The 15,892-nt window shown below is 49.6% G+C and overlaps 8 protein-coding genes across 8 annotated transcripts; 3 read left to right on the plus strand and 5 right to left on the minus strand.

The window, feature by feature from the left end:
• Window positions 1–896: 896 nt before the first annotated feature.
• On the plus strand, window positions 897–1,956 carry JN550_011914 (uncharacterized protein; the record flags this gene model as incomplete). The annotated part of the gene is made up of 5 exons (XM_049310331.1): window positions 897–1,047; window positions 1,130–1,299; window positions 1,377–1,621; window positions 1,685–1,848; window positions 1,919–1,956. 5 exons carry the CDS (start codon window positions 897–899, stop codon window positions 1,954–1,956), a joined length of 768 nt encoding a protein of 255 aa, XP_049166083.1.
• A 1,553-nt stretch (window positions 1,957–3,509) lies between these two features.
• On the minus strand, window positions 3,510–5,219 carry JN550_011915 (uncharacterized protein; the record flags this gene model as incomplete). Its single annotated transcript, XM_049310332.1, has 3 exons — window positions 3,510–4,301; window positions 4,522–5,088; window positions 5,163–5,219. 3 exons carry the CDS (start codon window positions 5,217–5,219, stop codon window positions 3,510–3,512), a joined length of 1,416 nt encoding a protein of 471 aa, XP_049166084.1.
• A 1,158-nt stretch (window positions 5,220–6,377) lies between these two features.
• On the minus strand, window positions 6,378–7,434 carry JN550_011916 (uncharacterized protein; the record flags this gene model as incomplete). Its single annotated transcript, XM_049310333.1, has 4 exons — window positions 6,378–6,579; window positions 6,658–6,778; window positions 6,836–7,181; window positions 7,240–7,434. 4 exons carry the CDS (start codon window positions 7,432–7,434, stop codon window positions 6,378–6,380), a joined length of 864 nt encoding a protein of 287 aa, XP_049166085.1.
• Window positions 7,435–7,858: 424 nt separating this feature from the next.
• Window positions 7,859–8,985, minus strand: JN550_011917 (uncharacterized protein; the record flags this gene model as incomplete). Its single annotated transcript, XM_049310335.1, has 4 exons — window positions 7,859–7,965; window positions 8,022–8,056; window positions 8,120–8,267; window positions 8,319–8,985. The coding sequence occupies 4 exons, from the start codon at window positions 8,983–8,985 to the stop codon at window positions 7,859–7,861; spliced, it is 957 nt and encodes a 318-aa protein (XP_049166086.1).
• Window positions 8,986–9,424: 439 nt separating this feature from the next.
• On the minus strand, window positions 9,425–10,314 carry JN550_011918 (uncharacterized protein; the record flags this gene model as incomplete). The annotated part of the gene is made up of 2 exons (XM_049310336.1): window positions 9,425–9,766; window positions 9,820–10,314. The coding sequence occupies 2 exons, from the start codon at window positions 10,312–10,314 to the stop codon at window positions 9,425–9,427; spliced, it is 837 nt and encodes a 278-aa protein (XP_049166087.1).
• Window positions 10,315–11,023: 709 nt separating this feature from the next.
• Window positions 11,024–12,765, plus strand: JN550_011919 (uncharacterized protein; the record flags this gene model as incomplete). Its single annotated transcript, XM_049310337.1, has 4 exons — window positions 11,024–11,134; window positions 11,230–11,369; window positions 11,420–12,234; window positions 12,296–12,765. The coding sequence occupies 4 exons, from the start codon at window positions 11,024–11,026 to the stop codon at window positions 12,763–12,765; spliced, it is 1,536 nt and encodes a 511-aa protein (XP_049166088.1).
• Window positions 12,766–13,213: 448 nt separating this feature from the next.
• Window positions 13,214–14,042, minus strand: JN550_011920 (uncharacterized protein; the record flags this gene model as incomplete). Its single annotated transcript, XM_049310338.1, has 3 exons — window positions 13,214–13,355; window positions 13,443–13,924; window positions 13,986–14,042. The coding sequence occupies 3 exons, from the start codon at window positions 14,040–14,042 to the stop codon at window positions 13,214–13,216; spliced, it is 681 nt and encodes a 226-aa protein (XP_049166089.1).
• A 583-nt stretch (window positions 14,043–14,625) lies between these two features.
• Window positions 14,626–15,740, plus strand: JN550_011921 (uncharacterized protein; the record flags this gene model as incomplete). Its single annotated transcript, XM_049310339.1, has 6 exons — window positions 14,626–15,053; window positions 15,129–15,226; window positions 15,300–15,375; window positions 15,432–15,474; window positions 15,531–15,650; window positions 15,714–15,740. 6 exons carry the CDS (start codon window positions 14,626–14,628, stop codon window positions 15,738–15,740), a joined length of 792 nt encoding a protein of 263 aa, XP_049166090.1.
• Window positions 15,741–15,892: the final 152 nt, after the last annotated feature.

Genomic DNA, 15,892 nt, shown 5'->3' on the forward strand with positions numbered 1-15,892 from the left:
CAGCTGCATCGATCATATGATGAGAAATATCACCTTCAATCCGGAATACGGCAGGTTCAACGTCCTCGAGGCGGCGCAAGCTTTGACTTGCCTCTCTCCCCACCATCTATGACAAATGAAAGTGAAGATATACCAGAAATAGGCCCATCTATTTTGGAAATGATGCATATGCCTGGAAAGAAGTCCGGCGTTTCGTTCTTTGATCCAGATACGGCCGTATCAGATCCCACATTGTCTAATATGGACATGGAGTGGCGCAATGTGGACCTGCCTATTGATGTTCAGGAACTCTTATCGGGATTCCCGAACTGTTGAGTCGTTATGTATGCTCTGGTGTCTTTGGCATCTGCAATATGAGAAATTCAAACGCAGCTTGTCAATTTATATAGCATCTGGCACCACTTTTATCAGTCTGAACTCAGTGTTGCAGTCTGGACGAAGGTTCCCTGAGGCTCACTTGTTCTCACGTTGACAAATCTTCGGTAACTTCACGACTACCTGATCAGATCTGAAGTTGCAGTGTAAAAGTTCTTTAACTAAAGAACTACTAGAAAAGACTCGCTTGACATCAAGCCAGAAGTTTTCCGGAGCGTCGTGACTCCGTGATTCTTGTTGCATCTCCGCAAGCTGCTTGGCCACGGGGTAATTTCGGTCGGCTTAATCTTGCATACAGACGAGACTTCACCTTTTCAGCACTAAAGCTCATAATGACCGGGGCTAATTCATGGAATTTGACCGCAAAAAAGGTGTGCTTGAGAGCTAAAGTAACAGATATAAGGTACTAAAAGCTAGTGTCCGCCAGCTCGTGAACCATCTCTTCGGCATTTTTAATCGTTTACTTGAATTAAGCTATCACCTGAGCTCATTCTAAATATAAAATATCATTTGTAGGAAAGATGACATCTCTTAGTGGTCGTGTATATGTCGTGACGGGTGCCGCATCTGGAATCGGGCAAGCCACCGCGGTCCGGCTCGCAGAGCTTGGAGCAACCGGGCTTGCTTTATGCGACGTCAACGCGGCTGGACTGGAAGACACTAAGAAGCTGTGTAGGTATTCTTGTTTGCTAAGATACAAAGTGGCGACTTTTCCTGCCGAAGAGGACTGCTGTTATTAACATTTATCAACCAGGTCTCAGCGCAGGGACGCCCGTCATAAGCGTGACAAAGGTCGATGTAAGCGATGCCGCACAAGTTGAAGAATGGATTCAAACCACGGTCAAGCATTTCGGTAGACTTGATGGGGCAGCCAATGTCGCTGGTATCGCAGGAGGTACAGGGGAAACAACTTGTGAAACGATTGTAGGACCCGATCCACCTCAAACCCTCTCTATTGCCATCGCCTTTTATTCTCCTCGACTTTTGCTCATATGCACTAGGACGAGATTGACTGGGACCGCATGATGAATGTCAACCTCAAAGGCGTCATGTTCTGCATGCGTGCTCAACTCCCTCATCTTCCCCGGCCGGGAGGAGCTATCGTCAATGTGTCCAGTACTTCCGGTCTGCGTGGTCTCCCGAATAACGCTGCGTACGCCACTAGCAAGTTTGGGGTGATTGGTCTAACGGAGTCGGCGGCTGGCGAGTTTGGGCGACAGGGTATCAGAGTGAACGCTATCCTCCCGTAAGCTTCGAACCGTTCATCATCAAGGTACTCTCCGATGTCGATTAACTTACGGGCCGACAGGGGACCTATAGACACTCCGATCTTTCGTGATGGAGAGGCAAAGGGTTTGTTCAGTTCCAGTCAAACAAGCGCGAGGACATGCATGGGCCGCATGGGCAAGCCGGAAGAAGTCGCCAGAGTCCTTTGTTTCATGTTGAGCGACGCCGCATCGTATGTTACTGGTGGTAAGTGTCTTGCTTTGTTCTAATTTTGCCCTGCCAGTCGTCGACAGTCCCGGCTGACGAGTACCCAAAGCACACTGGACTGTGGACGGTGGGTATGCAGCATGTTAGGAGGCATTCTATGCATACCAGGGAAGTTATATATAGAAAAGATTCGCCACTATCCATTTTTTCAATTTATAAGGTGATATGAATCTCTCTTGTCTTAGCTTCATTCAGGTCAGAGGGACCTTGCGAATCTCTGTTATGTGCTAAGGGACAACAAACTGACGATAGTAGTCAGAGAGTGCGTTTATACAAGATGCGAAGCCTGGTTTCTTCTCAAAATCGTCATGGTGTGCCTATTCAGCAGGTCAGCATATCTGTGTAATGCTCATTGTCGGCCCTAAAATGCGCACTAGCCACTTGAGCAAGATCAAATCAGAGAACATACATCCACTGAGGTCCAATTGATCAATAGTAACTGGTCCTGTGAGGACTCAACTGTTGGACTAATCCAGTATCCGTGACAACCTGGCTCCTCGTCTAGCACACCCGTGACAACTGAGTTAAACTGCCTGTAGTAGCCTGCAACCCTCCCTTCTATCACCTTGGTTAGGGCAACCTCGACTGCTGGAGAGTCAAGCACCGCATCGAGACGACTCATACTACTTAATGCTGAGAATGAAAGAAAGGAATGTGTTCTCCAGTGAATTGTGCGGCCATTTAGGGCTGGTTGGATTGTTCTGTCCATCTCGCCGTACTTCTCGCCCGTGAAGAATCGGAAAGACGCAGAGAAAGTCTCCCAGAGTAGTACAGCCACCTGCGTATATCTGTCCTCAAATTTCTTTCCTCGCCATAGACAATTGAGGCCGTCGGCGCTGAGCGAAAGATTAGCACATGTTTACTTGGGCCGTCTTGGCATATTGTGGTACCCATGCCTTTGGAGAATCTCAAAGGCGGTTTCAAGATCTCGGTCTATCTCTTCCGGTTTTGCCGGGCGATGTGGAATGATAATCAGCTGTAGTACTTGTCCGTCTGCCATTATGAGGGGAATTCCTGCGGTGGCATTGGCTGTGAGACGGGGCTGGGGAGTCCAATTCGCGTGGTTGGAACTTGTATTAGGAGGATGAGGCTTCGCGCGCAAAGCATGAGAACCATTATGCGGAGGAAAAAATTATCCTATATATACACGTACATCGGAACAGCATGAACTCATTTTCTCTGTTACTTCCGTTCCTATGGGCGTACTGCTATGAGCCTGTAGTTGGATCACCCATACAACCCAGGCACCACGGGAAATGTGGGCTTTTGATGACCCGGCACCACCGTAGTGGCACCGAAATCATTCCGAAGTGCACCAGTCGTGTAAGTCAGCATCCGTACCGTCTCCGTCGCCAATCCCCAAAGGAATATCACAATTGGATTTGACGACCCCAATATTCGGGGAAACGTCTCCTGCAATACTCAACCTTCTGCTATAAAACAGGACCTTCGACTGCTGCATGGACTCCTTCACGCGCATCACCATACCTATGATTCAAGATAACTTTCAGACATCACAGCTTTCCACGTCGATATGCCAAATGGGGAAGCAGTGGAGATTTAACATTTATGAGTAATGGCGCAAGTACGCCGCGTAGAGCCAATAGTATCTCATATTTGAACAGACTAATAATATATCTTCAAGTCAAGTGCAGGATGGAGATGAGCACAGCTTGCAGTTTCTGAAGGCACTCCTCTACATCTCCCATGACCTTCTCAGCTCGCCAGGCGACGACCCTGTCGGGCCTGATGAGAACGGCCCCAGATTCTGCTACGCCGCGCAGTCTTTCCCATTCAAAGTAGAAATCTTCCCAATCCTGCCGAAAACCGATGGAATGTGCCTCCAGTGGCACGTTCAAATCAGAGGAAATTCTTCTAGCTGCTTCTTTCCATGCATCTCCGCCAATTCCGGTGAGCAGCACGAAATTTCCTCGGCCTGCTATATCGATTGTCGACGTAGCAGTTGTAGGTACGGCTTTGTTGAGCCAGACATGCGGTAAGCGAGATCCTGGATATGTATTTGGCTCGTAGTACAAAGAGGGGTTCTTAGAAGCTCGACCGGTCAGCTCAAAGGGTCGAAGCTCGTCGGCAGTAAAGACTCCGGCACCAGTGTAACGCTGGCCCATCTCGGTGCCAAGGGCATGGAACTCCTCCGTTGTACCCTTGATAGCTTTCTGAAAAGCCTGTCTCCGCCGAAAACCCTCTTCTCCAGGCTCTGTCAGCTCACCGAAACAACTTCGCCGCTCGGCCAAATCTGACTTCGTGGCTCCCATCGAGTCCCACACCTTGGAGTGATTACGGAAAGACTGATTAGCCCGTGTAACGATAGATTCCCCGACAGGCTGACGCTCGTGACTATACGTTTCCAGTAAGGAAGGACCAGCTAGACCTTTGTGGACGTATGCAACCTTCCAAGCTAGATTGAATGCGTCCTGTATACAGGTGTTGCTCCCTAACCCATTCATTGGGGGGTGTCTATGGACGGCATCACCGAGACATAGTCTGAACAGGCGCTTGTTCAGTCTTCTCCTACTATAGAAACAACGGGAATGGAGAGAAAATCTTGAAGTATCCTCCAACCAGGAGCGGGCGTGCGGGAAAACTTACATATTGCCATCAGAATATCGTTCCGCCACGATTTCATTAATATACCACCGGGAGACGCCCAGGATCTCCGTCGGTGTCGTCACCAATTATCTCACGAACTCTTTTTTCGTAGTCGGCATTCGTCGGCCGCATGGTAAGATCTGCTTTGGGGTCCGGGAGCAAGATAAACATCCACTCGTGCCAAGGCTTAACCATACGGACAATGCACATCCACCCATGCTCTGGGTGATCACGGTCAGGCTGCATAACCCAATGCAGATTTCCCATGCGCGTTTCAACCAGATGGGAAAGATCCGCCTTCACTAGGACATTGATTGCCACCCCCTGACCAGGTTTGCATTTCAATGGGAGGCCCAACTGCTTGACTACTCTGCTTTGCGCGCCGTCTGCACCGAAAAGGTATTTCGCCTTGATCTGATATTCTTGGCCAGTCAAGCTGTCTGAAAGGGTGGCTGTAATTGGCTTGAGGTCATCTGAGTAGTCGAAATTCACAAATGCCGTGTTGAATCGAACTTTGAATCCATGATTAGTGGCATATTTAATTAGAATCGGTTCGAGCAACGTTTGCGGTACATCGGCGGGATTGCACGGACTAGCTGTCTCGTAGTCGCCCTGTAATAGAAGATTTTCGGTCAACACTACACTTTGATTTTGCCTATCCACTAGAAAGACCTGGGCAATTATACTTTGCGCTGGGGGTCGTGGCCCCAGGAATAAAGTCGCGCAAACTCCTCACCGGCCATACTGTGACACCAGCGGGTATGGATCATACAGTGACCTTTGGACGACACTTGATCAACGTCTCTGTCCAGTCCAATATCTCTCAAACATTCTGCTTTTCGTCTTAGTATATCTTATTGATGCAAGACTGAGCTTCGATAAGTGGGTTTTGAAGCTTATGGTTATGTTTTTCTGACCTAATGCTGCCATGTTCGTTATGTGTGCTCTCGGGGTATCTGCCGTTCCTGACGAGGCGGAAACCATGATGCCTGTTAATCCTGTTATTACAGATATTAATGTTGGCCCAATAAAGCGCGAAACCGAAAATCATCCTGATTGAGAACGCTCGTACCGTGGGAGGCAAGGAAGCATGCGAGAGAAGCTCCTGCAGGGCCACACCCGATGATGAGGACATCTGTGGACGGTATTGAATGCTCGACTTCCCTTCCATTAATCGAAGGTTCGCGATGAGGGGACATTTTTCCAGGACAGAAAACGAGCTCGCTGGAGCTTCGGAACTAGATAGTCAGTTGTTGGTCTGACGACTGCCGTTAGCTATAGGTGCACAGAGATGTCTGCGGTGTACTTTTGGCTCAACCAGCAGTGCGTATTATCGATGTCGGGGTGGTGAATAGTAGATTAAAAAGCCACACGCAAGCAAAACTGGTGTCTTGCGCGAATCTCGATTCTCGCTTCCAATTTCAGGAGTCGAACGAAAACAATCCGAGACTATCATCCCGAAGGTCCATAAATGAACCGGAAACCTCCCGGCGCGGAGCAACTCGGCCTAATTCGACACTACCCACACCAGCACTCCATGGTAGTCAATAGAACATTCTCGACCACAAAAAGTACGTGACTATAGATTTCTGGAAACGAAGGGCGAAAAGGGAAATGATTACTGGGTAGAACTAGGTAAGCGGCATCCAGTCACCACTACATGGCCGCACGATTCCAACCCATACCCGAAAACAGCAGGTCAAGTGGAAGAGCTTAGTCCTATTCAGCGTGGGTCGACCAAATAATTCCAAATTCAACGCTACTTGTGACTACCATTTATGACGACGGCTGGGCCTGGAAGTTGTCTGACACAGAACCCCATACCAAGATGTAGGATAACACATTTCGGCGGAATTATGGTTCATTGGTAATCGAGAGTAGCAATTTTACGAAGTTCGGTACTACTCGTAGTGGACCTCGTTGATCAATGTCCCAATTGCCTCAATCTCTACCCTCATGTCATCACCGTGTTTCAAAACAACGGCAGGCTTACGCATAGCTCCGATACCTGGTCCAGTGCCCGTCATGATCACCGTCCCTCTTTCCAATGTAGTGCCCTGTGACAAGAATGCAATGGTCTTGGGTATATCGAAGATGAACTCGCTGGGAAGGACTTGGTGTTAGTAAATGATCATGGTGAGCGTGAAACGCCATGGGTTCTGCAGAGTGTTTAGCATGTACCTTGTACTTGTGTCTTGCACAATGTTTCCATTATGGACTGCCTTGACTCTCAAGTTATGGGGATCGTTAATCTCTGCTGGAGAGACTAGCACTGGGCCAACAGGGCAGGAGCCATCCAAGCCTGCGCGTGCTTGTCAATACTATCGCCACCATGCGGAACCAAGGGTACATATCATACCCTTCGAGAAGCACCACTGGCTATTCTTGAACTGCTGCGTACGAGCGCTAACATCATTGCTGCACGTGTATCCGAGCACATAACTCATCGCCTCTGAATCGGGTATATCACGGCCAGACCTTGAGAGAACGATTGATAACTCAGCCTCGTAGTCGCTAGAGCCATCTTGCGCAACCGCGGGAATATTGATTCTGGCAGGCCAGGGTCCATTCAATGCCGTGCGCGGCTTAATGAATAATACCGGTATGTCAGGAATTGGCATGTTCGATTCTCGAGCGTGGTCCCGGTAGTTCAAGCCCATGCAACGAATGATCGGTACATCCTCTGAGGTTAGAGGGGCGAGGAGCTGTGAACGTATGTTGTCAGCGGTGTAGCATAGTTGTCCTCGTGGATTATTACCATACCCGTGCAACATGGAGAACCTTGGAGGTTACAACACCGTCAAATACTGAACCTTGTATGAGCTGCGTTGATATTCTTTCGCCTTTGAAGGCAGCGACGCCAAAATCGGGGTATACACTTCGGTCAACTTGGCCGAGGTGGACTTGGCCATCTTCCTCCGCAATGAAGCGAATCAATCGTGTCCATGAAGGTGTCATTCTGACAAAGGTATTATTTCGAAACGTCGGCTTCCAAGAAAAGGCGGCTCCTACTTTCCTGTTCACTATCCAGGCAGTACATTTATGGTCATTATCTAGCTTAGGTACAACCTACTGTCTCGGGTTAATTGGCCTTCGGTACCGGGTCGGTGGAACTTCGGGGTCTTTGACCATGTAGATCTTCATAGCATTCTGATCTTGTCCAGCGAAACAGATGGTTTCCGTGCTGGAGTTATTAAAATCCCGTGAGCGTTCTCCACGAAATGGGAACTACGCGGACCTTCTTAGGGCAGAGCTGAGAGGCGGATAGAGCTACCCGGGAGCGGAAATGTTCAATAATGAAAACATGTTCTAATCTTAATGCTTTATTTTTATGATCTAAATGCTTCATATCTGTTCGTAGTAATGCAAAGAAACGTGCGCCCTAGATCATAAACGTTGGAGGCAGAGGAGGCCCCCAGATATGCAGGCTATCAGGCCCAGCCACGTCTCGACCAACAGGGGTAGTTTCGTCCACGAGGTCCCCATCGGCTTCATGATAGTCTTGTTAGCTACCATTATGGGGATTATAGCTATGGGTAACATACCGTAATGCTCCACCATGTTCCTCGATGTATCCCACCTTTTTCCTGTGTCAGCGAAAACCTGCGAGGATTTGGGTAAGTGAGTCAGGAAGGGCTCTTACCAGTAGTCGAAGATTTGAGAGCCTAGAACATGCCTACCGACGCCCCAGACAACATCATAGCCCTTTTCTTTCAGCCATTGGTGGCCGAGAGCCTGTGTGTCGAAATCATGGACCTCAAAACTGGCGTGGTGAATGTGAAACTTGGGACCTTCACGTGGTCAGCGAGCTCGAGCTGCATGAGTGATATATCAAGACGAACCTTCAAAGATAAAGAATGTATGGTGGTCGACCTTTTCCATGCCACGGTCTAGGTGCAGGAAGGCTGTGTGGTCATGGCCCAGGCCATCATGCAACACATCACTAGGCTTGAAATTGAAATGAGTGGTGTAAAAGCTGAACGTTTTGGCGAAGTCAGTCACACAGCACCCAAAGTGCCCCAGCTTGTGAACCATGGCCGGCCCGGCTGTGAACCGCTGCGTCTTGTTCACCTCTCGATTCTTCGTTTGTGGGAAGTTGTAATCGAGCTCGGGTAGTCCGTCTGATGGCTCAGCCATTGCCTGCCCAAAGACTAAATGGAACAGGAATCCGTCCACAGGGTCAGTGAACGTGACAATATAGCCACCACCCGGAGCTCTCAGCGGCTGAATCTTGGTGGCACCGGGCAACGTGGTCGAAGCGCGCATCAAGTCGTCCATGGATTCTACCATGAAGGCTGCACCCTGAAAGCCCACGCTACTTCCTTTGATAGCGCAATATACAAACGGATCGGGCCCGTAGCCTCTATAGAAGACTTTGTCATCCTGTCGCTCAGCTACCACGAGGCCGAAATCTAAAAGAAACTGCTGAGCCGCGTCGAAGTCGGTGTGTGCGTAGTAGACGTGAGCAATGCGCACGAGTCTGATCTTTTCGCTTGTCTGGGCCGTCATGATTCAGCATTCCGGTCGATCAAACAGTATTTGTTGGTGTACCATGACATCAGGCACTATTCGAGCATTTATATCCGCTAACACTTGGTATATACAGCCTATCTTTCTCCACCCTGACCAAGGCGGCATGGCATGACTGATCCAGTCGGGGTAATTCCAAGAGACCGGAGCAATTTTGCCAAATTCATCCGACATTCTTCAAGATCTGCCTTCGCCTAGACTTTGTCCTAGGTGTGTACAAATCGGGACGCATAATCAGCTCTGCTACTAGCCAATTATGTGCGAAGTGAACGCTAACACCGCAATATATACATGTCATTATGCAACTTTAAACGATTTACATCAACACCGGTGCTTTGAGGCATGGCTGATTTTGCAGAAACAATATGATCTTATTCAAGGTATTTTTCACTGGTCTCCTGGTTGGAGATACGGTATTTCACACGCTCAGGTTGGCTGAGCCCAAGGTCCCTGCCTTTTTCCACATTTCTTGCGTTTCAGGAGCTCCCAGCCATGTCTGATGTTCTGGACTCAAATACTCCGGATCTTTGCGATGGTGAAGGCCACCAGCATCGACTTCATACACGTATCCAAATATATCCTTATCAATAAACTCACCAATAGCCTTCATGTGATTTTCCATGGGTGTGATGATGTGTTTGGGGTAAACGCTCTCCCCAACGGCGGTAATTGCCGATATGGTCAGCCCAGGGGCGAATGTATTCAGGTATATCTTCTCCTGTGCCAGCTTAGGAGCCATGGACCTGACCAGGTGAATAGTCTTTGAATATTGTCAGTCATAGTGAGGCCATATCGAGCGGAGCGGGGACATACCCCAGCTTTTGCGGCACCGTAAATTGGTCCGGTAGGGAAAGGGTGAATGCCAACTTGGCTAGAGGTGATAATGATCTTTCCCCCACGGCCCCCGTTCCTTCGGAAAAAGTAAATCGCAAGGCTCACGCTGTAGAGAGCACCTGTCAAGTCGACATCAACAACGATAGTGTTAGGTTTTGTAGGTGTAGAGCCGGTCTCGAAGAGCAGTGGGACTTGCTCAGGAATTCCAGCATTAGCAGCCACGACATCCACCCTGCCCCATAACTCAATCGTCCTCTCGAAGGCCTCTAGCTGGCTCTCCCACGAAGAGACATCGCATTTGATTGCCGCCGTGCTAGGACCAATGCCAGCGGATTCTGTCACAACCCTGTCGTAGTCCCAGTCTGCCATCATGACCCGGTAGCCACGGCCAACCAGGAACTTCGCGGCCGCAAGGCCAATTCCCGACGCAGATCCGGTGACTATAGCCACAGGGGCAGCGGTAACGTCTTCCATACTTTAAAAGGTCAGATAAAGAAGTCTAGATAGTGTTCAAAGGTTCCCAAAACCTGGAAAACCTGAAAATGGCGGAGTTGTCTGTACAAATATTACCTATAATTTGATGGGCAAAGGGCCACATATGCAGTCCTACACTCAATGCATTACTATCGTCCGCCTTGCCCGCGCTGTTTTTAAGACAGTAAAACGAACCATTGGGCAATAGTCCGAATCTATACCGAAGTTGAGTCGAGCTGAACAACGAATGCCGCTTTGACTCGGGGCTCCACCTAATTTGTGGAGCTCGGCTAGTAGTTCCCCGTGGGGTAAGTCCAGTATCGTGGGCAGAACGAATCCGCAGGTATGGGGTCTAGATCCCTGGGGTCGGGGCGTGGAAGCTAGTAGTTAATGGGTATGGAGCTTGGTAACCACGTGCCGCGCGTGACCGGTGGAGGTTAGTCTTGAAGTGGCACGCATAAGTCCACCGGGGCATCTTCGCATGGATGCTTAGAACGCCCCAAGGGGGAGACCGATGCTGCCCACGCGGTAGCACAAGAACGACTAGCTCTGGGCACCTGCTGTGGAAGCGACCCGGCCTGTTGTCCTAGTGAGGACGTTCGGTACGGGAATTCTTCATAAATTGGCATCGTTGACGCCGATCTGGATACGAACTTCAAGCACATGGCCGCCGCAAAGTGTATCCCACTCGCAGCAATCGAAAGCAACCATGCCCTCATCAGACAAGAATAGAGCATCCAGCATCAACGCGGACGTCGAGATGGTAGAGCGAGTTTTGCCCTCCTCTCAGGTTGCCCATACCACTTGGAAGAACTATGCTGTAAGTCTCCAAGTCCTGGCCGGTCCGGATGCCCTGGCAAAGGCGCACTACATATAGATACGAAGGTCACACATACTGACAGACAATCTTCCTAGTTCACTTTCGTTGTTTGCTTTGGATCTTTGATATACGGCTACAGCTCCAACGTCATTGCCGGTGCTCTTGCGCTGCCCTCGTTCACCAACAGGCTGTTGCTGCCAGATGTCGATCCTCGCACGAGCGGTCTCGTGGGAATGTGAGTAGTTTGCTTCTTCCTGAAGGGTTCTTGTGACTGACAAATGGAAGCTTCTTTGCTGGAGGAGCGTTTGGCGCCGTGATCCAGCAACCCCTTTCTGACAGGTACGGGCGGCGCTTTGCTATGGCCTCATCTGGTATCTTCCAAGTCATCGGAGCAGCACTCGGCGCTGGGTCCTACCACTACGCCATGTTTATTATCTCGCGCTTTTTCGCTGGCATAGGCAGTGCCATCTCATTGACGTTGCCCCCCGTCTTCATCAGCGAGTTGGCTCCGCCACAATCTCGTGGACGGTTGGTATCGTTCCACGTGGTATTCCTGAACCTCGGCTACTTGACATCTGCCTTGGGCTCTCTGGGCTTCAGTTACATCTCTCAAAACTACCAGTGGCGTCTTAACTTTATTGTCAACACTGCGTTGTCATTACTACTCGTCTTCCTCATTTACACTATACCCGAGTCTCCCCGTTGGCTGGTGTCTCAAGATCGTGTGGATGAGGCTGCCAAGATCCTCAAGAATCTGCACCAAAACGACTCAGACCCTGATGGAGATTTTGCACACCATGAGCTTCTTCAAATCCAACAGCAGTTTGAAGAGGCTAGACATCTTCCAAGCGGCTACCGACACATCCTGGCTACCCGCTCTCACCGGAAACGCGCCCTTTGCACTATACTCGTTTGGGTGACAGGCATGTCCACAGGAGTTCTTGTCATCTCAGTCTACTCGACTGTGCTCTTTGCAGGCCTCGGCTACGACTCTTCCGGCAGTCAGTTCGCCATGTCAGCCGGTTGGCTCTGCTGCTGCATTATTTTCGCTGGTTTGGGAGGCTTGTTCGTGGATCGTGTGGGCCGCGTGCGCATGATGGGTAAGTTCATACATTTTAGAGTGTCCATTTGTTGTTTGGCCGCGACTAATGTGTGATGAAGCCATGGGAGGGCTTACTTGTGCTGCAACCCTGGCTATCGAGTGTGCCATGCAAGCCAAGTATCTGGGAACCACCAACAAGGCAGGAAACGCTGTGGGAGTGACTGCCTTCTTCCTATTTGCTGCAGCATACAATGGCTTCTACGACGCTGGCTCGTTTGTGTACACTTCGGAGATTTGGCCGAATCATCTGCGAAGTGAGGGTGTGACGATTGCCATGGTCACCTTCTACCTCACCAATGTCGCTTGGTCCTCACCAGCATCGATCGCTCTCGCATCCATAGGTTGGAGGTACTACATTATCTTCATTTGTGTCTCTGTTGTGTTGAGCTTTGCTCTGTTGGCGTACCTTCCTGAGGTCAAGGGGTTGACGTTGGAAGAGGTTGGTATCAAGTTTCAGGACGAAGTGCCGACTCAGGCGGTTCACAAGTGTGAGGTCCGCTCGGAGGAAAAGGGGATGAAGGAGATTTGAACCCATTTACGCGGCTTGGTTTCCAAATCTACCAGCTTTCTGTAATATTAATAATTGAGACTATTGTGGTAATTGGTTCAAACTTTATTTGGTTCCTTCTTGAGACCTCTAGATTACATTTCAGACGAATTCTAGAGCAGTTCGCTTTAATACCAACAGGAAGACACATTCTATCGGTCTTTCAGGGATCAACTCAGAAGCTCACAGCCTGTTAAGTGCCTTTCTCTGCCACTAATGAATCATTTCATTGTGACAGTCCTGAAATGAAAGAAGGAAGAAGGAAAAGAAAAGTCATACTTTGAGGATAGAAACATCAAGGGCACACTAGCTGTTGCTTTCCTACGAGTGACCTCAGTATCCATCACCAACGCAAAGTGTTAAGAACGGGAACTCATTTTGGCCTATTGAGGGTCGCTGTCGTACTATGTGGATAGAAATCTTGTACTAATTACGGCCGTTCTCTGGGCGGCTCCTGGTCAATGTGACCATTGAAGGCCTGCGATCGATGTACCTCAACAGTGACCTCGTTCCGTTCTAACTCTGCAATGAGGTGCTGATATGTCGGGGTCGCTTGAAGGCTTTCCCATGAGCTACGAGTCCTTGTTCTGCAAGTCACCGGCGTAAGATTTATATAGCGATATACTCCTTGTCTGCCTTGTGGCATTAGGAACACTTACCGAATGTACACGCTGCACAAATTCTCTTGCATCACCTCTTTCAGGACTGCAAAGCTCTGCACCGACATGCTTTTTTCCGACCGAACTGCATCAGCAGAATCGGCGAGAAGCCCTAGAACCTGTTTTCGACGACCGAGTCCACTTGAAAGGTGGATGATGACTACAAAACTATCCGTAGCATCTCTGTCTGGGTCGTCTGGGCGCTTCAGAAAGCCCGCGTGATAGTCATAATACTTGAGGTCATAATCAGGGCTCCCAAGGCCTTGCACATGCCTCAGGAGTCTGTCGTTGTCAACTTTCTGCATCTCGCTCTTGAAAACATCGGAGGCGGGATGTCCAAGGAAGAAGCCAACGGCGTGGGTGTAGCCCTCCAATCCCCAGATCGTGTCTGGCTCATTATCGACATCTTGGCCCCAGTAATATGTAGTGGAATGGGGCTCGGTTTTAGAGACAGTGCATAGCGCCACAAGCCTGTCCTTCCACTGCTCCCATTACAGCAAAGCATGTTAGTAAGTTCCAGGGCATGGCAAGACTGGTCCTTACCTTGGGATAGGCACCGTCCGAACCCACAACGCGTGCGATGACAAAAAAGTCCGGCATTATGCAGAATCACAATGCTTCACCCGAAGAAGTCTAACAGAAAGCGTGGGTGAAGTGTCCGGAAACCGATGCTAATATGGGATGCTCCACGCTACGAATTGGCGGGGTACTTATCTGCAACAATCGCATGGCAGGATTCCCCTTGGGGACGCCCAGGTGTAAGGTGCTCCATCTCGCTGGTTCTGTGGAGTCGACATGCCAAAGCGATAGCTCTAGTTAGGTGGGCTTAACCACCGACGAGACAATGGAGCGAAATTAGAGCGAAGATGACCGAATGGAAATCGCATCACCAGGATACCTAGCCCCTGCTATTCCCACCATGAAATTGCTACACAGTCGGCCGAATGATTAGCTCGGTCTGATTGCCACCAACAACAGGTCCAGTGATGCAGAGCCGAAGCGGAGCAGCACCGCAATTGCCCTCGGGTTGGTAGCAACCAGCGACCCGGGGAGCCTGGCCTCTACCGTCCGCGAGTTGCGGTAGGAGATTATAATACACTTCAGACGCCTTTTATCGTCTTGGGTGCGCCCAACGTCGCCCTCTCAATACGCACGAAAAGTCATCCCACGTCACTGCAGAACCATGTTTAGCCCGTCTGGCGTAGCATTTATAACCGGCGCCGGTGGCGCGGTCGGTCAGGCAACGTGTATTCAATTTGCTCGAGATGGAGTCACCAGGATTTCTGGGCTCGACATCTCAAAGTCTGGCTTGGAGGCAACAGCGTCGATTCTCAGCAAGGACTTTCCAAACGTCAAGTTCCATCCTGTTGTGCTTGATCTCACCGTCGAGGCTGAAGTACAGCGCGCTGTCAATGAGACGGTAGCAACTTTTGGCAGGTTGGATTATGCCGTCAACAACGCTGGGGTAGCTCAGCGTCTCCTACCAACGACAGGGGTGACCTTGGACGAGTACAACAAGTTAATGGATATCAACATCAAAGCAGTCTACTTGTGTGAGAAGTACGAGCTCATGCAGATGCTTACTCAAGATCCCCTGCCAGCCAATGAGCTGTACGTACAGCATCCATGCTTTCCATCGTTCAATTGGGTCTGGGAGCTTCTGATCTGATTTCATGCTTCGTTCAGACACCGAAATGGATCCCGTGGGACCATCGTTAACGTCGCCTCCATAGCAGGGTTTCTTGCAATGCCGTCGTTGTCCCTCTACACAATGTCGAAGCATGGTTAGCTTTCTTCATCCAGATGGTCACCGCGTGAAGAAAATACAGAGCCTTTTGTCTAACTGTGTTTACTTAGCTGTCATTGGTTTGACGAGGTCAGACGCACTCGATTACGCGAAGGATGGCATTCGTGTCAACGCAATTTGCCCGGGGTTAGTCGAATAAAGAGTTTGAGATCCCGTGCGAGAACTAATTTCTAGTGCACAAGATACATTGACACCCCACTCAATACCTCTACTAACAGGGAATTCGTACGTATTCAAGGCATCAAGTTGGTGATCAGTGCTTATTCTTTCTGTATGTGCAGCTGAAGGAGAGAATCGCCACGATTCCGGCCAGAAGGCTTGCATCTCCTGGCGAAATAGCCGACAGCATCACATTCCTAGCAGGCGAGCGCTCTACTTATATCACCGGCACATCTCTAGTTGTGAGTCCTCTAGCACTTACCAGTCGTCATTGTCATTGCAGCTCTAACAGAAACTCTTTGCAGGTTGATGGAGGGTACGCGGTGCAGTGAAATGTTCTAGTTATTTAGGGGCACAAGGCATGACAGTCGGTGGATTGAGAACTCATCGTAGTTCCCAGAAGATGTATTAGGACTAAGATGCCACTGTGCAGTTTCGATTATCACAGCTCGTTGCATGGGTAAACGTCTCCATCTCCCAATAA

Source organism: Neoarthrinium moseri (assembly GCF_022829205.1).
Source record: "Neoarthrinium moseri strain CBS 164.80 chromosome Unknown scaffold76_Wmoseri_CBS_16480, whole genome shotgun sequence".
Lineage (NCBI taxonomy): Eukaryota > Fungi > Ascomycota > Sordariomycetes > Amphisphaeriales > Apiosporaceae > Neoarthrinium > Neoarthrinium moseri.